Source organism: Lutra lutra, chromosome X, assembly GCF_902655055.1.
Source record: "Lutra lutra chromosome X, mLutLut1.2, whole genome shotgun sequence".
Classification (NCBI taxonomy): domain Eukaryota; kingdom Metazoa; phylum Chordata; class Mammalia; order Carnivora; family Mustelidae; genus Lutra; species Lutra lutra.
This window is the reverse complement of record NC_062296.1, coordinates 52,983,604-53,004,963: the sequence shown is the minus strand read 5'-3', so window position 1 is coordinate 53,004,963 and position 21,360 is coordinate 52,983,604. Positions and strand designations below refer to the sequence as shown.

The 21,360-nt window shown below is 44.3% G+C and overlaps 2 protein-coding genes and 1 pseudogene across 3 annotated transcripts in view; 2 read left to right on the top strand and 1 right to left on the bottom strand.

Moving 5' to 3' along the window:
• The first annotated feature begins 9,515 nt into the window (after positions 1-9,515).
• On the top strand, positions 9,516-10,066 carry LOC125091268 (peptidyl-prolyl cis-trans isomerase A-like; annotated as a pseudogene).
• Positions 10,067-14,577: 4,511 nt separating this feature from the next.
• Positions 14,578-19,631, top strand: TSR2 (TSR2 ribosome maturation factor). Of its 2 annotated transcripts, none has more exons than XM_047714708.1 (5): positions 14,578-14,732; positions 14,895-14,985; positions 17,510-17,601; positions 18,217-18,348; positions 18,580-19,631. In XM_047714708.1, the coding sequence occupies exons 1-5, from the start codon at positions 14,649-14,651 to the stop codon at positions 18,712-18,714; spliced, it is 534 nt and encodes a 177-aa protein (XP_047570664.1). In that variant the 5' UTR covers positions 14,578-14,648; the 3' UTR covers positions 18,715-19,631. The 2 variants fall into 2 exon arrangements, with proteins under 2 accessions (XP_047570664.1, XP_047570663.1); XM_047714707.1 differs by having other exon boundaries at positions 18,178-18,348.
• Positions 19,632-20,024: 393 nt separating this feature from the next.
• Positions 20,025-21,360, bottom strand: part of FGD1 (FYVE, RhoGEF and PH domain containing 1) — a 40,597-nt gene continuing 39,261 nt past the window's right edge. Inside the window, exons 17-18 of the mRNA XM_047714699.1 lie at positions 21,050-21,193; positions 20,025-20,519 (exon numbers count right to left, since the gene is read on the bottom strand). Coding sequence (XP_047570655.1) covers positions 20,214-20,519; positions 21,050-21,193 — 450 coding nt within the window. The 3' untranslated portion in view covers positions 20,025-20,213. The remainder of the gene's footprint in view (positions 20,520-21,049; positions 21,194-21,360) is intronic.

Below are 21,360 nucleotides of genomic sequence, written 5' to 3'. Positions count from 1 at the left end.
CCAACAGACCCTAAAGCAACTCCCTGTAATCTTTTTTTTTTTTTTTAAAGATTTTATTTATTTATTTGTCAGAGAGAGAGGGAGAGAGAGCAAGCACAGGCAGACAGAATGGCAGTCAGAGGCAGAGGGAGAAGCAGGCTCCCTGATGAGCAAGGAGCCCGATGTGGGACTTGATCCCAGGACGCTGGGATCATGACCTGAGCTGAAGGCAGCTGCCCAACCAACTGAGCCACCCAGGCGTCCCAACTCCCAGTAATCTTCACTACCAGGTGTTGATTGCCCTGTGTAATCCTCCCCACCCTGCCGGGTGTAAGCAGAATCTGTGACTTGCTTCTAGCTAATAGAATATGACAAGCGTTAGGATGTCATTCCCATAAGACTGCACCTTAGCAGATTAGAATTGAAGATGCTCTTACTAGCGTTGAAGAAGTAAGCAGACTTCTTGTGAAAGGGCCTATAGGGAGGATCATGTGGCAAGGAACATGGAGTCTAGCAGCTGACAGCCATCCCTGCCTAAAAGCTAGCAAGAAAATGAGGACCCCAGTCTTATACCTTCAAGGAGGTAAATTCTTCCAACAGCCCAAGGGAACAAAGAAGCAGATGTTTTCCCTAGTTTGAGCCTCTGATGAGACTGCAGTTCTAGTTGACATCTGTTTTGCAGCCTGATGAAACCCTAGAGAAGACCAAGCTAATTTATTCCTAGACTTCTGATACATAGAAATTGTGAGATAATAAATGCATTTTGTTTTAAGCCTCTAAGTTTGTGATGATTTGTTCCGTAGCATAGGAAACTAACGCAGCCCCTCCCTCCCATCTTAATATTTGCCTGGCCAAACACAACCTGGGTTAGTCAAAATGCCCCACCTACTCTACATCTGTATCTGAACTGCTGAATGTTATTAGAGAAAAAAAAACCCACAAAACAAGTCAATTGATTTCACTCTAAATCATTGATTGCAGACCTCAAATGGGCATTAATACCATAGCAATCCTGTTATGCTCACTTCCGCATTTTTGGAGATTACTATTTTTTTTTAAAGATTTTATTTATTTATTTGACAGAGAGAAATCACAAGTAAGCAGAGAGGCAGGCAGAGAGAGAGGAGGAAGCAGGCTCCCAGCTGAGCAGAAAGCCCGATGCGGGGCTTGAACCCAGGACCTGGGATCATGACCTGAGCCAAAGGCAGCGGCTTAAACCACTGAGCCACCCAGGCGCCCCCGGAGATTACTATTTTATACCTTCTCTGCTCCTCCCAAACCTTCCACATTCCAGTCTCTGTTCTCACCTTCAGCTTTTTGGTTTCACAGGACCTTCCATTAAGAAGATAGCTGCATTCAAATGGAAATTCCCTTATCTCACCACCAGATCTACAATCCTCTCTGCACAGAACTTCCTTTACTTCTGACTTGTCACGTGAAGGAACTAACCCTCTTCATATCAAAGACCAGTCCTTTCAGTTCTGCTTTACACTTCGTTCACCTCCTCAAGGTCTTTACTCCTTTAGCTACTCCCATCTCTCGTGGATCACCAGGTTCTCCTCTTTTGGGCCATCCCCATTAGTGCATGAATGTGCTCTGTTATCTACCATTTTTAAGTCCTTCTTGAATTCCATGAGCCCCTCTGCTACTGCCTAGTTCTTTCTTCCTTTCATAGCAAAACTTCTCAAGACATGGATTACACATTGCTGTCCCCATTTCACCTCCCATTCACTTTTCAACTAACTCCAGTCTAGTTTTGCACCTCTCCATGAAAACTGCTCTTGTCAAAGTCACCAAAGACTTCATGTTGTCAAACCCAACAGATGAGTACTTGTCTTTGCTCATCCTAACTGTGCTCTCAGTAGAATCTGATATGGTCAGTCAACCAGTTCCTCTTTCTAGAAACATGTCTGTGTCTTCTCATCCTTTCTCGCTAGCCTCTAAATGTTGACATTCTGAGCTTGTAGATGGATTGCCCCTTGTTATCTCCACTTGAATATATAATAGGAACCTCAGATTAAACATATTTAAAACCTAAATCTTGATATTTTCCCCAAGTCTTTTCCTCCCACCACCTTTCTCTACCTCAGTACAACTATCAGTTACTAAATTAGAAAACTGAGAATCATGCCTTTCCCTCAACTCCTCCACACTCAGTAGTACTTACAGCATACTATGGGTTTTATCTCTAAAACTTGTCTTGAATTTGTCCACAGGTCTCTGTCTCCACTATCACTAACCTACACCAAACTACCATTGTCTCTTATCTGAACTACTGTAAGAGCTTTCTGACAGGTCTCTTGCTTCCACTTTTGCTTCTCTATAATTCAATTTCTTCTCATGGACTAATAAGGCCCTTGCTGGTGTCACACGCCTCACCTCCTGTATCACTTTTCCTCTCATACTAAGTTCCATTATCCTTGTCTTTGTGCATGTTACCTTTGTTGGAACCATCTTCTTCTGGCCTCTTATCCTCTCCTTATAAAAACAATTTAAATGTTACATCCAGCATTTTTCCTGACCACCATATTAAAAACTGTTCCTCCCTCACCTGTTATCCTACTTGAATGTAAGCTCTGTGAAAGCAGAGCCTTGTTAGCGCAGAGCTTAGTGTAGTGCCTGGCACATATTCAGCATTCCATCAGTATTTGGTGAATGAATGAATGAATCAATGAATGAAGCACTGAGGATTTAAGTGCAATGTACTTCAATGTGAGGACTGAGATTGGCATGAAAGACAAAATACTCTGGACAATTAAGAGGATATTTTTATTTAGCCTATTACAGTAGAGAGATCATACACTAATGAGAAATGTCTTAAAGGAAAGAAAGGGAGACTGAAATTTTATGGAGGCAAGTAGACAAGGGTGGACAGTTAAGGAGTCTTACAGGATGATTAGGAAGAAAAGGGACAGGTCTTATCTGAGTCACCGAGGAAAGGGGGAGCTGAGTCTTATCTCAGAATATGTGGGAGCAGGGAAGTCCTTGGTAGTTAGCCCTTTTTCAGAGCACAGAGTGTGGAGGAGTTTTGGACCATGGCTATTTTCCAGGAACACAGGGCTCAGATAAGTTCCAACATTGTCACTGGTTGTCTCAATTTTAGTACAGGACCTTGATCTGAAAATTTCATCTGTGGAATCAGTTTGGGGGCCTCACTCTGAGGGCCTATATTTGGGTTCAGTCTGAACAACTTGAGTGGACCACCTAGAGCTATAATTGGAGGTCATTTTGGAGTCTTAGCCTGAGGGATTTGATTTTGGGACCTCAGTTTAGCAGATAGACTTCAGGGAGATTTATCTGGAAATTCTTCTCTGGAGAACCAGTTTGGAGGCTCCAGTTGGGGGATTTTGTCTACTAGGTTCAGTGAAGAGGTTTACTCTGGATGTAATGGGCTAGCTCCATCCAGTGGTTAATTCTGAGGTTGGTGAGGAGTTTCATTTTTGGGGAGGCTCAGAGTGTGGCCTCAGTATGGGGATCTGAAACTTTGTCCTGCAAACTATCTCTTGTGCACAATCTGGGAAATTTCTTCAGGGAGCTCAGGCAGGATATTTATTCTAGAGACATAATTTTGGGGGGTTTGGTCTAGAAACTGAAACACTTACTTTATGGTTGCCTGTCTAAGGGCTAAGGCACTACTAGCTTAGTACTGGGGGTCAGTCTCACTGTATTGGTCAGTCAGGAGCTCTGTCTGGATCACTCATTGTTAGGTGCTCAGCATCAGGATTTGGGCTTAGAATGCTGATTCATTGTGGATCAGACTTCAGCCCAACCAAGGGTGCTCCACCGGCATCAGATGCAATTGCACATAACAGAGAGCCAGCAAATACTGATGGTTCAAACAAGATAGAAGCCTTTATTTCTCTCATGTAAAAACAGTTCCAAGGAACTGCCTCACTCTTCCATTTAAATCTTACTGCCAAAGCTTATATCACATGGCCATCAGTTGTAAGGGATACTGGGAAATATAGTTTTTAAGCTGGACTTATGTCCACTTAGCTAAAAATATGGGTTCCGTTCCAAAGGAGAAAGGGAAAATGTAAGTTGGAATGTGAAGCTAGCAGCTTTGTTGCACAGATATCTCAGCCTGGGATTCTCAGTCTGAGCCCCTGATTCTGTGGATACCATTTCAAGCAACTCATTCTGGGGATATGAATTTAGGGTCTGAGAGATTGGAAGTTCATTCTGGGGAATCAGTTTCATGATCAAAGTTGGGGGACCTTGGTCTAGAAGCTTACTTTAAAGGATTTAGTTCAATTTCTGAGTCTGGGGACAGTCTGGTAGAATCAGTCTTCAGATTCCCATTCTTGGTTTTCCATTCATAACAAGTTCAGTCTGGGGGTGCTCAAACTAGGGGATCATTCTAGTATTTCAATACGAGAATTCAGTCTGGGACCCTGATTTTTATGTTCTACCTCTGAGTTCAGTCCAGGATGTGTCTAAGCCTCTTGAATTGCCAGTCTGGTGCTTCATTCTGGGCCTTGGGTTTGTAAGCCCAGCTTTTGGAGGCTCAATCTAAGAGAACTAGCTCAATTTGGGGGATCAGCCTTTACTCATCACTTTTAGGATTCAGTGTGGGGCCCTTAGTCTGAATTGACAAGGACCCCCTCTCTCTGCATGCCTGTCTGGAGATCCATTTTTTATATATGTCTTAGGAGCTCTAACATTGGGAGCTCAGTCTGGGGGCTTGTGGGGAGCTTCCTCAGGGGAGTCAGTTAAATGAATAATCTAGGAACTTATTCTGGGGCAGTTAGACAGAGGCTCAGTCTTGGAAGTTAATTCTGCAAGCATAAACCTAAAGTTTTGAGAGTGGGAGTACAATCTAGTAGCCTCTGGAGTTCCACCTGGATTGCTCCCTCTCCCATAGAAGTCTGAGGACTCAAACTGGGATATTAGTTTGAGGCTGAGACCTTGTTAGCTCATCTGGGAACACTGTGGCTCCTGATCTCATTCTGTAGGCTCATTCTAAAAATGGAAGCTCAGTCTGGAGCAATTAACCACATAGTCTCATGCCCAGGAGCTTGTGTTAGTCTTGAGAAGCAAACACCAAGATGGGATTAAGTGAGCAAGATTTTATCAGGGGAAATGCCCATGACAGAAAATGGGGTAGTTGCCATGGAAGGCTGAGAGCCATCAGAACACAATGTAGTTTGACCCATAACAGGAGAGAAGGGGAGAAGATTGAACAGAAGTGTTCTAGACAGCTGTGCAGTACAAGAAGTTTTGGCAAGGCTGTCTGGGATTCCTGACCCAAAGTCATCAAAGTATCTCTGCCATACTCAAGCTAGGAGTAGCTTGTGGGAAGCATGGTCTTTGTGGAAATGTAGGGATGGATTTCAGAACACAGCAGCTGGGGCACTTGATTACTTATGCTCCCTAAAGTGTAAAAAGTCTATGAGAGGGACTCCTGGGTGGCTTGGTTGGTTGGGCGTCTGCCTTCGACTTGGGTCATGATCCTGGAGCCCTGGGATCAAGCCCTGCACTGGGCTCCATGCTCAGCGGGGAGTCTGCTTCTCCCTCTCCTGCTGCCTCTCCCCCTGCTTATGCTCTCTCCTTCTATTTCTGTCTCTCTCAAATAAATAAATAAAATCTGTTTGAAACAAAAGAATTTTTAAAAATAAAAATAAAATAAAATAAAAAGTCTATGAGATGCTTTCTCATGGCTACCACTGGATACGTACTGGTGGTTCTCTCTGGGGATTCCCTCTAGGGCCCCTTCTGGGCACGTTATTTGGGAGCTCAGACTTAGGTTTTCATTCTGGAGGACCTTGTTTCAGAATATGAGCTCACTTTATACTTTCAGTGAGGAGATGTATCTGTGGCTTCAGCATGTGAGGGGTCTTTCTGGGAACTCAGGCTTAGACCACCTCCAGATATCATCCCTATCCTCCTTCAAGTAGCTAAATTTAGGGTCTCAATCCCATACCTCTGCCTAGAAGTTCATTATGGGGACATGACGTTGAGAACTTAAACACTGAGAGTTAACTCTTGAAACACCCAAGGATTTGATATGGAAGACTGATTTTTGATCTAAGATATGACTGAGCCTCTCACCAAGTGATTGCTAGGCTCAAGGCTCTGTGTGGGTGACTGAGTCTGGCCGCTTTGGGACAATCAGATTTTGGGAGTTCAGTCCAGGATATTTTATCCTGTGGAGTCAAGCCTAGGGGATCTCAATATGGTAACCTCACCTGGGATCTCTGTGTGGTGGGCTCTGTCGGGATTCCAGGCTGGGTTCTAGTCTGAAAATTTCCATCTGGAAGAACCTGCTGCATTTAAACACTAGCAGTTCAGTTTGGCAACTCAATCTGTGTTTTAATCTTGGATCTTAGTCTCAGGTCTCATGTTGGGAATTGAGTTTAGGCTTAGGTTTTGGGAGTTCAGTCTTTACCATGTTAATCTGATCCTCTTCATCTAGGCTTAATCTAGTCTGAAATGTTCGCTCTAGAATAGGGTCTAGAGTAGGAGTAGAGTAAGTGTCATGCATAGAATTTAAGTGTGGATTTAGATGTGAAAAAATACATCTTATTTTCTAACCTCCAATGAAATCAGGCATTTCTTTCTTTCTTTTTTAAATTTTTATTTATTTTTTAAATTTCTTTTTTTTTAAAGATTTTATTTATTTATTTGAAACACAGAGAGAGAGATCACAAGTATGCAGAGAGGCAGGCATAGAGAGACAGGAAAGCAGGCTCCCCGCTGAGCAGAGAGCCCAATGCGGGCCTCGATCCCAGGACCCTGAGATCATGACCTGAGCCGAAGGCAGAGGCTTAACCCACTGAGCCACCCAGGCGCCCTATTTTTTAAATTTCTTTTCAGTGTTCCAGAATTCATTGTTTATGCACCACACCCAGTGCTCCAAGCAATACATCCCCTCCACAATACCCATCACCAGGCTCACCCAACCTCCCTCCCCTGTCCCCTCCAAAACCCTCAGTTAGTTCCTCAGAGTCCACAGTCTCTCATGGTTCATCTCCCCTCCAATTTCCCCCAACTCCCTTCTCCTCTCCATCTCCCCATGTCCTCCATGTTATTCTTTATGCTCCACAAATAAGCAAAACCATATGATAATTGACTCTCTCTGCTTGACTTATTTCACTCAGCATAATCTCTTCCAGTCCCGTCCATGTGGATACAAAAGTTGGGTATTCATCCTTTCTGATGCAGGCATAATACTCCACAGTGTGTGTGGACCACATCTTCCTTATCCATTCATCTGTTGAAGGGTAACTTGGTTCCTTCCACAGTGTGGCAACCGTGGCCATTGCTGCTATGAACATTGCTATGAACAGATGGCCCTTCTTTTCACTACATCTGTATCTTTGGAATAAATACCCAACAGTGCAATTGCAGGGTCATAGGGAAGCTCTATTTTTAATTTCTTAAGGAATCTCCACACTGTTCTCCAAAGTGACTGCACCAACTTGCATTCCCACCAGCAGTGTAAGAGGGTTCCCCTTTCTCCACATCCTCTCCAACACATGTTGTTTACTGTCTTACTCATTTTGGCCATTCTAACTGGTGTAAGGTGGTATCTCAATGTGGTTTTGATTTGAATCTCCCTGATGGCTAGTGATGATGAACATTTTTTCATGTGTCTGTTATAGGCATTTCTTTCAATAATAAATGTAGATAACCAACCACAGTAGTATTAGCAATAATATTAAATTTGTCACCAACACACAGATATTTTTCATAGCAGATCTTTTTTAAAGAAAGATTTATTTTATAGAGAGGAAGGGGCAGAAGGAGAGGGAGAGAGAATCTTGAGCAGACTCCCTGCTCAGTATGTAGCTCAATGCAGGGCTTGATTTCACAACCCTGAGATTATGACCTGAGTAAAACTAAGATGAGATACTTAACTGACTGTACTACCCAGGCACCCCTCATAACAGATCTCTTAAAATGTTATTTACAGTCAGGCACCTGGGTGGCTCAGTTGTTAAACACTTGTCTTCGGCTTGGGTCATGATCCTGGGGTCCTAGGATTGAGCCCTGCTTCAGGATCCCCGTTCAGCTGGAAGCCTGCTTCTGCCTCTCCCGCTTCTCCTGCTTGTGTTTCCTCTCTTGCTTTCTCTCCTTGCCAAATAAATGAATAAAATCTTTTTAAAAGATGTTATTTACAGTCATTAATTTGGAATTGCAAGAGTCATTTAACTACTAACCTGCTAGTAGAGCATTGTATTTAAGGCATTAATAAAAAATGTATATTACAATTAGTTTTGTAATGTTTTGATAACTATATTTTATTTTATTTTTATTATGTTAGTCATCGTACAGTACATCATTAGTTTTTGCTGTAGTGTTCCATGATTCATTGTTTGCATATAACACCCAGTACTCCATGCAGTATGTGCTCTCCTTAATACACATCACCGGGCTCACTGATCCCACCACTCCTCTCCCCTCTAAAAGCCTCAGTTTGATTCCTGGAGTCCATAGGCTCTTATGGTTCATCTCCCCCTCTGATACACCTCCTTTCATTTTTCCCTTCCTTCTCCTAATGTCCTCTATGTTATTCCTTATGTTCCACAAATAAGTGAAACCATATGATAATTGTCTTTCTCTGTTTGACTTATTTCACTTATAACTATATTTTAATATAATTGGTTTCCTTTGTAATGTAAATTTTATTTTATGCATTTAAAAACATTAATCTGGGGCGCCTGGGTGGCTCAGTGGGTTAAGCCACTGCCTTCGGCTCAGGCCATGATCTCAGAGTCCTGGGATCGAGCCCCGCATCAGGCGCTCTGCTCAGCAGGGAGCCTGCTTCCTCCTCTCTCTGCCTGCCTCTCTGCCTGCTTGTGATCTCTCTGTCAAATAAATAAATAAAATCTTAAAAAAACAACAACAAAAAAACCCACATTAATCTGGGAAGGGACATATTGGCTTCAACAGATTGCCAGATGTATTCAAGGCACAGAAAAGAGGAAGTCTGTCACTTAGTATACTTAACCTTGGACTTCAGTCTCAAGGCTAAATCTCAGGGTTCATTCAGAGGTCTTGGTTTTTTGGAGCCCAGAGTGGAGTCCCAAGCGGGGGTATTTCTAGAAGATCTACTGTGATACTGTGATTTATAATAAAAATATGTATTTGAGGGGCACCTGGGTGGCTCAGTGGGTTAAAGCCTCTGGCTTCAGCTCAGGTCATGATCTCAGGGTCCTGGGATCAAGCCCTGCATCGGGCTCTCTGCTCAGCAGGGATCCTGCTTCCCCCTCTCTCTCTGCCTGCCTCTCTGCCTACTTGTGATCTCTGTCAAATAAATAAATAAAATATAAAAAATATATATTAAAATATGTATTTGGTCTTCGAACCCTTTCCTGGCACAGAGCTCCTAAAAGCTTTGTAATTTCCTACGTGATGAGAATGGTAGAAGGTATCTATGGCTATGTTGCCTGTAGAGCCACCCTGTGATTACAAGTTTGGAAGTTTCAGTTTCACACCTCAACCTCCTGGGAGGGGAGAGAGGCTGGAGGTTGAATTCAATCACCAATGGCATTGCAGACACCACTGCCCTGGAACCTCCAATGTCACCAGTCATGGTCAACCCCACCATGCACATTGCTGTGGGTGGTGAGCCCTTGGGTCACATCTCCTTTGAGGTAAGGGACCTGGAAACCAAGAAATGACTACTCATCTGATTCATAAATCTATTTTAACAGATTGGAGCTGTTTGCAGGCAAAGTTCCAAAGATAGCAGAAAACTTTCATGCTCTGAGTACTGGGGAGAAAGGATTTGGTTATAAAGGCTCCTGATTTCACAGGATTATTCTGGGATTTCTGTGCCCAGGGTGGTGACTTCACATGCAATAATGGCACTGGTGGCAAGTCCATCTATGGGGAGAAATTTGATGATGAGAGTTTCATCCTGTAGCACACAGGTCCTGGCATCTTGTCCGTGGCAAATGTTGGACCCAACATGAAGAGTTGCTAGTTTTTCATCTGCACTGCCAACACTGAGTGGTTGGATGGCAAGCATGTGGTCTTTGACAAGGTGAAAGAAGGTGTGAATCTTGTGGAAGCTATTGAGTACTTTGGAACCAGGAATGGCAAAACCAGCAAGAAGATCACCATTGCTGACTGTGGATGAATTTAATAAATTTGACTTGTGTTTTTATTTATTTATTTATTTGACAGAGAGAAATCACAAGTAGACGGAGAGGAAGGCAGAGAGAGAGGGAAGCAGGCTTCTTGCTGAGCAGAGAGCCCGATGTGGGACTCGATCCCAGGACCCTGAGATCATGACCTGAGCCGAAGGCAGTGGCTTAACCCACTGAGCCACCCAGGCGCCCCTGACTTGTGTTTTCTCTCAACTGCCAGATCCTTCCTTCTGTAGCTTAGAGAGCATGCCTTCACCTCCAGCTGCTCGAAATATCCTATAATCTTTGTGCTTTTGTTGCAGTTCTGTGGATTCTAAATTTTCCTTACTCCAAGTCTAGCTGAATTGCAGGGTGAAGTTTATGATTATGAAATAAAGACTAAACGACACCACCACCAACAAATCACTAATGTCCAAAGATTCAATCAATCATGCCTATGTAATGAAGCCTCCATAAAAACCCTGTCAGAGAGCTTCTGGGTTAATGATCACAGGGAGATTCAGAGAGAGCATGAAAGCTCCTCGCTCCTTCCACACACCTTGCATTATGCATCTCTTCCATCTGGCTGTTCCTGAGTTATATCCATTGATAATAAACCAATAATCTAAACTTCAATTTGTTTATCTATCTATCTACACCCAATGTGGGGTTCCAACTCATGACCCCAAGATCAAGAGTCACATGATCTTCTGACTGAGCCAGCCAGGCAACCCTAAACTGAGGATCTAGTAAGTAAAATGTTTCTCTGAGTTCTGTGAGCCCCTGTAGCAATTAATTGAACCAGAGGATGGGGTTTTTGTTCCCTCCCATATATAGCCCTTTGGTCAGAAGCACAGGCAACAACCTGCACTTGTATTTGGCATGCGATGTGTGTATGTCGGGGGTGGGGGCAGATTTGTAAGACTAAACATTTAACCTGTGGGATCAGAGGCTATCTGCAGGTAGGCAGTATCAGAAGTAAGTTGAATTGGAAGACACATAGCTGATGTCAGAGAATTACTTGGTGGTGTGTGAAAAACCTCCACAACACCCTGGAACGGGTGACCAGCATTTTACCTACTCTCTCCATATATATTTGAAGCCTTAGTCTGGAAACTCATGCAGAGGTGATTAATCTCAGTATCTTTGCTTGGGCTTATTTGAACTCAATTTAAGTTCCTGAGTCTGTCGGAATGAGTCTCAATTGCTCTGTAGGAGTTTATGCCTTACAAAGTTAATCAGCCTGGGAATGCTCATGGTTATCATTTCACACCATGTTGTTTTCTGCCTCTGAGTCTTTGTATCTACATTGTTTCCTCAGCAGGAAAGTCTCTCTCTCTCTTTATTTAGAAACACACCCCACCACCTGGCAAATTTCCACTCAAACTTTTAAGAATCAGCTCAAGTGTCATCTTTGAGAGCCTGCCACAAGCCCCCAGGCTGGGTCAGGGGCTCCCTCTGCTGGATTCTCATGAGCCCCTGTGCTCCCTTCTCCTCTAACATTGCACAGAGATGGATTTATTATAGAACAATAAAGCTTAAGCCTCAGCACCCCATACTTACACATGCCACTTCCGAGTCCCTGATTATTGAGCGCAGTCAATTTGAAGAGCATTTACAATTTGTCATTGCACAAGAACAGTTAAAATACCCTGAAATTTTATAGCTCACATGTAAAAAAAAAAAACAAAAAACGAGAGGTTTCCCCAAATTTGACGGCAATCTTAAAATTTACCTCACTAATAACAAATTGTGAAGTCGACACTTTTCTAAACTACCAATAAAAATTTTTATCAACTGAATGACATTAAATTCAATTGAATTCTTTGTATTCTTTCTAGAAAATGTTATTATAAAGTAATTGTCATATTTATTTAGAGGAGGGTATCAAGGAGCTTGTAACCAAAAGAAAAATTAGTGGGGAGACGAGTCAAACAATTGATAAAAATATTTTATTTTGGGAAGTTTGAGAATGTTTATGGTATTTGTCAGTTTTTAAAAAGTTTTGTAATTTGTAACATTTGTGATTTCTTTTATAAATCTGAAGCAATACCTTCATACTTAATTTGTACCATTTCTCCTAAAGACAGTTTGCAGAATTCTATCTGCTTCAGGTCCTTTAACACCTAGATTAATCCAGAGCACTGATAATTCTCTAGGGTCCTTGGCCAGTCTTACATGATGGACTGTAAACTCCTTAGGCATTTGATCAAACCGCATGCATGACGCAGCAATATTCAGCAGGGGCCCAGGCACAGAAGTGACAGTATTGTTTGTTAACATGGTCTAGTCCAAAGTTTGCAATCCTTGCTGTGAGAGGGAATCACCTATGCTATTTTCCTAAGAACAGCTTTATTGAGATATTATTTATATGCCATAAATTAAAGTATAAAATTCAATGGTTTTTAGTATATTTACAGGATTGTGCAACTGTATTAGTTTGCTAGGGTTACCATAACGAAATACCACACTGGTGGCTTTGACAACAAAATTTATTTTCTCGAAATTCTAGAACTTCGAGATCAAGGTGTCAGCAGGTTTGGTTTCTTCTGAGGACTTTCTCTTTGGCTTGCAGATATTTACCTTCTGTGCACATAGCCATTTCTCTGTGCATCTTATGTCTCTCTCTATGCCCTAATATCCTTTTCTTACAATGAAACCAATTGTATTGGATTAGCGTGTACCTCTAGGGCCTTGTTTTACCTCTTTAGAGGCTCTGTCTCCAAATATAGTCACATTTTGAGGTATTGGGTCTTAGCACTTCAACATATGAATGGAAGGGATGACACACAACTCAGCCCCCAACAGCAACCATCACACATCTAATTTTAGAACATCTTCATCTCCCCCCAAAGAAACCCCATTTTCCCCCTCCCCAAAGCCTGGGCAACCATTAACCTATTCTCTATCTCTGTAGATTTGCCTATTCTGTACATTTCATATTACTTTTTTTTTGAAGATTTTATTTATTTATTTGGCAGACAGAGATCACAGGTAGGCAGAGAGGCAGGCAGAGGGGCAGGCAGAAAGAGGAAGGGAAGCAGGCTACCCTCTGAGCAGAGAGCCTGATGTGGGGCTCAATTCCAGGACCCTGGGATCATGACCTGAGCTGAAGGCAGAGGCTTTAACCTACTGAGCCACCCAGGCGCCCCTATTTTTTTTTTTTTTTACTTATTTGACACAGAGAGAGATAGAAACATAAGAAACATAAGCAGGAGGAGTGGGAGAAGCAGGTTTCCCATGGAGCAGGGAGCCCAATGCTGGACTCAATCCCAGGATCCTGGGATCATGACCTGAGCCAAAGGCAGATGCTTAACAACTGAGCCACCCAGGCACCCCTGTACATTTCATATTAAATGGTATTATACTATATGCAGTCTTTTTTGGCTAGTTGGTAGTGATGTCACCTCTTTCATTCCTGATTTCAGTAATTTGAGTCTTCTTTTTTACTTAGTCAACCTAGCTAAAAATTTGTCAATTTTGTTGATCTTTTCAAATAACCAACTTTTGTTTCATGATTTTCTCTATTGCTTTTGTTTTCTATTCCAGGTATTTTCTGTCCTATCTTTATTATTTCCTTCCTTCTGCTTGCTTTTGGATTACTTTGTTCTTCTTTTTCCAGTTTCCTAAGGTGAAAGTTTAGGTTATGGATTTGACATCTTTCTTCTTTTTTAATATAGGTGCTTATAGCTATAAAACTCACTTTGTTTTTTTAAGATTTTATTTATTTATTTGACAGAGCTCACAAGTAGGCAGAGAGGCAGGCAGGGGTGGTGGGAGGGGGAAGCAGTCTCCCTGTTGAGCAGAAGCCAGCAGATGTGGGGCTCGATCCCAGGTCCCTGAGACCATGACCTGAGTGGAAGGCAGAGGCTTAACCCGCTGAGCCACCCAGTTGCCCTAAAATTCACTTTAAGCATTGTTTTAGCTGTATTTCATAAATATTGGTTTTCATTTTCATTCATTTCAGTTTGTTTCCCAGTTTCCTCATGATTTTTCATTGACCCATTTGTTATTTAGAAAGGTGTTAATTTCCACATATTAGTGAATTTCACAAATTTCTTTGTGACTGATTTTTAATTTCACTCCATTGTGGTGGGAGAACAAATTTTGTGTGATTTCAACTCCTTTAAATCCATTGAGGCCTGCTTTACAACTTATCATATGGTTTGTCATGGAGAATGTTTCATGTGCACCTCAGAAAAATGTATATTCTGTTGTTGCTGTTGGGTGCAGTGTTTTAGATGATGTTACAACGTTTTTTTTTTTTTTTAATGCAAATTTTAAGGCTATGCTCCCTGAGGTTGATTCCTCTGCCCCAAGGCCTGGAATCCGTATCTTTATTAAGTTCCCCACACCTTTCAAGAACCCATGGCCCCGCCCGACCTCCACTCCTGGCTTCCTTTGGTTTATTACATAGGAGTTAACTGCGGTGATGTCATTCATTGCTCTGATAGATTTTTCTATTGCTCTAGTCTTGCCGCCAGGTCCTCGGAAAGGCGCATCTGCGTTCTCAGGCTCGGCTTTCGGCTCATTTGGCCTGGGCTGTGCTGCTCAGCGATTGGGCCTCCTGGGCATCGCGTTGCCAGAGGACAGATGATGGCCGGAGCTGGGGAAGATTCGCGGGCGCTCTTCGGGGCTGGCGTCCGCGCGGCGCTGGAAGCCTGGCCGGCCTTGCAGGTGAGTAGGGCCACGGCTAGGATAAAGGTTAGTGTGTGGGGCAGAACAAGAGTTGGCTAGACAACGCGCCTGAGGCACCACTGGGCGGCATAAGCAGCCAACCCTACACCACCTCAGGCCAGCTTCCAGGCTGACGTGGTGGGCTCTGGCCTGTGTTCGCAGATCGCTGTGGAGAATGGCTTCGGGGGCGTGCACAGCCAAGAGAAGGCAGAGTGGCTGGGGGGTGCAGTAGAGGAGTACTTCTTCCGCAATGGTGAGTGAATGTGAGGCGCTGCGACCTGTCTTTGGGGGCGTGGGGAGGAGGAGGCGAGTCCTGTAGAGCCCGCACTTCCTGTTGAACAGTTGTGGGATGGTACCTAACTAAGGTCGAGGTGGAATGAATACAGGCTTTAGGAGTCAGAATCTTGAGTTCTGATGCCTTAGAGGCTGTGTTATTGACCTGCGGTATCACTCTGGACAAGTTGTTTTATCTGAGACTCCGTTTCTTAATGCCTAAAATAGATATTAAAGTATCCACCTCAGCACTGTTCAATAAAAATATAATGCAACTCACATCATGTCATTTAAAATTTTCTAGCAGCCGCTTCAACAAAGTAAAAAGAAGCAGATAAAATTAATGTTACTGAAGTCAGTATATCTAAAATATCTCAACAGGTAATCAGTATAAAAGATAACTCGAGATATTTTACATCCCTTTTTAGTATTAAGTTTTCAAAATCTGGTGGGTATTTTACACTTTTAGCACCTTCTCAATTTGGCCTAGCCAATATTTTGAGTGCTCAGTAATGACTTGGTTATTTGGACAGCAAAGATCTACACCTTTGATGTGTCTTTAAGGTCATGTAAGAATAAGGGACCCTGCAGAGGGTCTTCTGCATAGTAAGATTTTTACAAAATTCTTTATTCAGGTTTTTTTCTCTTGGTCTTGTAGATGACATTAGGCAGAGTTATCACAAGGAAGTTTGCATCTAGTGATGGATCCATTTAAGTAAGTAGGCATTTACAGTCCGGGTGATGTTCTAATAAGGATGAGCTCAGCGTGCTTGGGTAGCCTGAGACTGAGGAGGAGGCTTCCTTTGGAGATTGTTCAGGGAGGTAGTGATTGGTTTGAGTCTTAAGGGATGAAAAGGAGTTAACTAGGTGGGGGAGACAGAACAACACACAAATAAGTTCTGTGGTATGAGAAGATTATGTGTTATATTTGGAAAGTGGCAGGGAGCTCAGTATTGGAGTAAGGGTGTGTGTGCGCTTGTGAGTGTAGGTAGGAGTGGTTGAGAATGAATCTGGGGGGTAGGGAGGCCCTGGGAAGAGGTTAAGACGTGGAAGATGTTACATGCCTTTGGTTTGTCTGTTAGGCCAGCGTTTGCCAAAATGCAGGCTATGGAATAATAGTTCTGTTAGATGTTCAGTGAAGAAAAAGCTTCTCTAGTCAAATTATGTAAGAACTTTTCTTCAGCGCCTCCTTAGGAGTCACAGTAATCATTAACATAATAAAAGCTTGGCTAACGATAAGAATCACAAAAAAGAAGCCTGTTTTCCTTTATTTCTCATTAGCTTTCTATGGATAGCTTTCTTTAAAAAACCAGCAGGACAGCTATTCCTGAAAAGCAGGATATGAAACACTGCTGTAGGTGATGAAAATTCATGGGCCCTTTCTAAGGTGAGTAATAGGATGAGATTTGTTGACTAGAAAATTCAGAAAATAATCGGTATGGAGCATGGACTGGAGAGGGAAAGACTGATGAGAAGGTTATTTCTGTGTAGAAAATAATGAGGCCTGAACTAGGGCAGTGGCAATAGCAATGGATTGGGGCCTTGGAGATTGTTTGGCCGTGAAGAGGGAGGAAAAAGGAGGAAGGTTTTGGGTTTGAGTCACTGGGTGGGTTAGGTGCCTTACAGGGAATAGAGGAACCCTGGAGGACAAGAAGTAGGTTTGAAGTGGTAAGATGGTAAGTTTGGCTTTGGATGTGGAGGGCCTGAGGCATCTGTGAAATTGGTAGAGTGTAGTTTGTGTTGGAGACGGCTTTGGGGGATATTAGATGAGAGTGCTAGGGAAAGTCAAGGGAGTTAACGAGCTCTCCCAGAGGGAAGGGAGAGTGAGGAGCTTTGTGGAAGACCGTCTTGGGTAATTCTCTAATTCAGAAAAAGTAGAGCAGAGGCCCAGAAGGTAACTGAAGCCTAGATGGTGGAGATTAGCCAGAATCACACAATAGGATGTTGATATCAAGGCTATGATGATTTCATCTTTGGAAGTACTTAACGTCCATTTTTTCTTATCTATCCCGTTCAGTGGAGTCATGAAGGGTTTCTACATTTCAGAAACTTCAGCCCTTGAGTGATGGAAATTAACGTGGATTATGGGTCTCTCCTATGCTAGGCATTATTTAGGGGACTCCTCATAACAGACCTTCAAGAAGGCCACCGTTAGCCCCACTTTGTAGATGAGAAAACAGGCACAGAGATAAGAAACTTGTTCAAGGTCACAGAGAGGAGGCCAGTTAAAATAGGTCAGATGAAAGAGGGTGAGTGTGGTTGGATGCTTTGGGAATAAGAGGGATTGGTAGGATGCAAGAGATTGGAAATTAGGTATTTATGTTTAGTGTTTGTTTGTTTGGTTTTTAAGAATCACATAAAAACCTGGAGTACAGAGCACTTCAGTGAGTAAAAGGCTCACTGTTGGGGCCTTTACCCACCAATCGGATGTGGACCTACCAAGTAGGTATTGAATAGTAGTGGGCCTGAGTGATTCAGGTGGCTGGTCTTTGCTTTCCTATTAGCTGACTTGGAGCTAGATGAGGTGGAGGACTTCCTCGGGGAGCTCATGACGAACGAATTTGATACGGTTGTGGAGGATGGAAGTCTGCCCCAGGTGAGCATATTGTGGACTAACTCCCATTTCCCTGCCTGCAGTCTTTCTTCTCCCTGTCTGTTTGTTTTTAGGCCAAGACCTTGGGTCTAACCATTCTTTTCTTGAGTCCTGTGCAAGAACCTTCTGTGACTCCCTTTTGCCTAAAGGAAAAAGTCTAGTCTTCCCAGGTCTTTCCAAATGCTGCCTCTTCTCTTTCATTTCTCTCCATACAACATTCTCAACCGGGTCCATTCTTCACCCCCATCCCAAAGGAGGTCAGGCCAGGTACATTTCCACCCCTGTTCTGGTTAACATTTTCCCCATCAAGCCCTGCTGGGATTGCCTTCCCTTTTACCTCTTCTGTCTTTCAAACCGAGTTCTAGTGCCTTCCTTTGCTAGGAAGCGCTCCTTCCATACTTGAGGCTCTTACCTGGGTCCTTCATATATGATTCCTTCAGTAGTGAACTCCTTGGGGAAGAAAGAGCCCCATTCTCTTCTGGAAAATTCCAAACCCTTCCCTACTCTCGCTGCAAACACATGTGGGTTTTATTGTAGGTTCTCCAAAAAATCCAAGCTAGTTGAATGTTTTCTTGGTAGGTGAGCCAGCAGCTACAGACCATGTTCTACCACTTCCAGAAGGGTGATGGGGATGCTCTGAAGGAGATGGCCTCTCACATTACCCAAAGAAAGTACAGCGTCAGAGCCACTGCAGTTACAACAGCCAGAGAAACGGATGAAGATGATGCGGACAGCGTGGAGGAAATGGAGGTGAAAGGGGGTGCCCCTTGGGTGGGGAGATGCAGATATCTTCAAATTTCTGGGAAATCAGCTAGTTTCATAGGGAAATGATGGGGCGGGGGGATATATTATCCAGAGAGTGCAGGGAACTTTCCTAAGGTCACACAGCCAGTCCTGGCAAAGCTGGGAAGAGAGCCTGGGTCTCCAGTGGCCATAGCCAGGAGGTGTTGTATTTAGCTCTTTCCTGTATTTCTCCTCCAGGTCACAGCTACGAATGATGGGGCAGCTACAGATGGGGTTTGCCCGCAGCCTGAATCCTCTGGTCCAGACTCCCAGACTATTAAAGAAGAGGATATAGTGGAGGATGGCTGGACCATTGTCCGGAGAAAGAAATGAGTGGGGCTGGAAATGGTTTGGGCCCTTGCTTGCTAGTTGTTTTGAGCCTTGTCTGTAGGGGTTTTGGGGAGGGTTGTGGACTCTTGGACTGGTTCCTCCATCTCCACCCTCTTCCTATTCCCCTGTTCAGTTTCCTCCAGGGGAAGAAGAGCCCTAGGGTCCTTGCTCTTGAGGTAGTGTGACCTGGTTCACCACACTCCCTTGGGTCTTAAGTTACTGTCTGCATGATGGGCCTGATTTCATAGTACATTGCCTCTCAGGTGTGGTTAGTATGAAGAGGGAGGGTTGAGCAGGTGAGGGCATGACTGGAGAAGCTAAACATTGGTTGACAGTGGCCAGGTGGATCTGTGAAGGGAGAGGACCAGCAGGAGAACCAGTAGCCCTGCTGGGTCAGGAATGTTGAGATGAACTTGCAAACTAGAAGCAAGATGATTTGAAGATGTGAACGAAAATAGCTGTGGTACCTCTTCTTTTTCCCCTGCCCATACACACACAAAGTAGCTTTGTACCCCTGCCCAGAAATTGGAACCTCCCAGGAACACTCCCTTTCTGCAGCTTAGCCGTTAGCCCTGGGTTCCTTCAGGAAGTCTAAGACTTTGGCTAGGTGGTGAGCTTGGGGGACCTGGGCTTTGTTTTCTTTCTCCTCCAGCCTCTTTCCATATACTTATCCAAATCCAGGAATGAGGCTTAAAACCTCAGTAAATAGTACCTTATTGTTTAATCTGTGACTTGACCCGTGAAGAGCCTTAGAATCAGCCTTTTAGGAGCTGGGCTTCAGAGCTCAGTAAGGGAGCAGTTTTGGGGCCCATCCTAGCAGCCTGTTACTGTGAACAAACAGGTGGATAAATGGAACACAGCAGCACTCTGAAAGTTTCCATAAGCCCGAAATAAACTGTATTTTTCTTTAAAAAACAAAACAAAGAGTATCCATTGTCTCCCCCCTCCCCCATACATTCCCCTGTCCTGCCCTGTGGCCCTGCCATGGGTCTGGACGATAAAATACTGGGTAGCCTTGGGGCCGGGTAGAAGCTATAAGCCATGGAAGAGGCAGGAGGGGTCTCGTCACCACCCCATGTAACGTGTGTAAAGACACTGGCTGGGGGGCAGGGGTGGGCCAGGACCATGGGGTCAGTGGCAGAACTGGCACTTGAATCCAAATCTGCCTCCAGTTTGGGGGGGAATTGGGTGGAGGCAGGATCTGTAGGATGTTGAAGGGATGGAGGACAAAACAGCCTAATTCAAGGGGGTCTAGCAACAGCTCCCACCCTTCCTGGGGACAGGGATTTTAAAAAAATTAACATCACTGTAGGAATTTTTTTTTAAAGCCCATGTTTTGTGAAAAGATGAATTAAAAAACCCAAGACCCAGCACTGAGGATTGAAAGTGCCCATGATGGGAGTTCAAGTATTGACTGAGCTGGGAGGGAGGGGGCTGGGGCCCCCAATTGGACATGGGCAGCTAGAGTATGGGGCAGTGGGCCCCAGTTACTCCCAAACCCTCTAGGTCTTGTCTTGGGTCTGGGGGGCTTCGGAGGGTTCAGCAATGGCTCCTGAAGCTGCCACTGGTGCCTCCTCCATCTCCCTGTCCTCAGACAGTGTGGGCCCTGGGCAGAACGAGTCCCCACGGCCTGCCCGACCGAGCACTGCCATCCATCGCCGCTGCAGCTCCTCTGTCTCGGGGCTGAAGTACCAGCTCAGGTGGCTCTGGGTGATCTTGAAGACGTGCCTTCTGTCAGGCCGCTCCCCTGCCTCAGGAGGCCCCACCTCAAAGCCAATGAGGGGCAAGCTGCGCTGGGCTTTCACATCCTAGGGAACAGGACAGAGCTGGGGTCACCTCGAGGCTGGGCTTCTCACTAGTTTTGCATCTGCTGAACCCTTCTTTTCCTTCCCCTCCTCAGGAAACTTCCATGGCTCCACTGATAGCAACTGAAAAATGTCAACTGAGGCTAGCATGCAGGCTAGTTCAAATACCCATTTCTTCCCACAACCAAAACCAATTGGGCTAGTCTCTTTAGCATATAAAATATAATACTTGCAGGCCTTTGTTTTAGCTTTTGCCTCCATTTACATGTTCTTCCCTGCTCCAAACTGGACCTAGCGGTGTCTAACCTCCATGAAACTAGCTCGACTATCTCACCCCGCTTTTCCCTACACATGTTGGCCCACAGTCACTCCTTGTCTCTAGCTGGTCTTTGTCTCACAAGGGTAGGGGTTCTGATTTCCCCTTAGCCTTACCCCATCTCCCAAGGCCAAGGAGAGGTCAAGGACTGAAAGGGAAGAGGAGCAGCCTGGTTTTGCCAGGTGGCTGAAAGGCCCTGAAAGAATGGGATGCACACCTGAGGGGCTCCATAGATGTACAGCACCAAGGGTTCATTCTCAGGGACGACGAACCATGCCTTGTGCCAGCCTTTGCCACCTTTCTCCATGTAGTGTAGGAAGCTGCAGATGACGCTGTTCTCCGCAGCCACTGAGGCCTGTTTCTGTGGCCAGAGACATAGGGGACATCAGTGTTGATAGAAGGCCTGGCCTGGCTACTCTTGGCTTTGACATGCCCTCAGCTTAGGGATTGATAAGGCCGAAGCTCAGATGGTGGGAAGGATTTGTCCAGTACCCCCACCCACTGTGGGTTAGAATTGAGGCTGGAAGC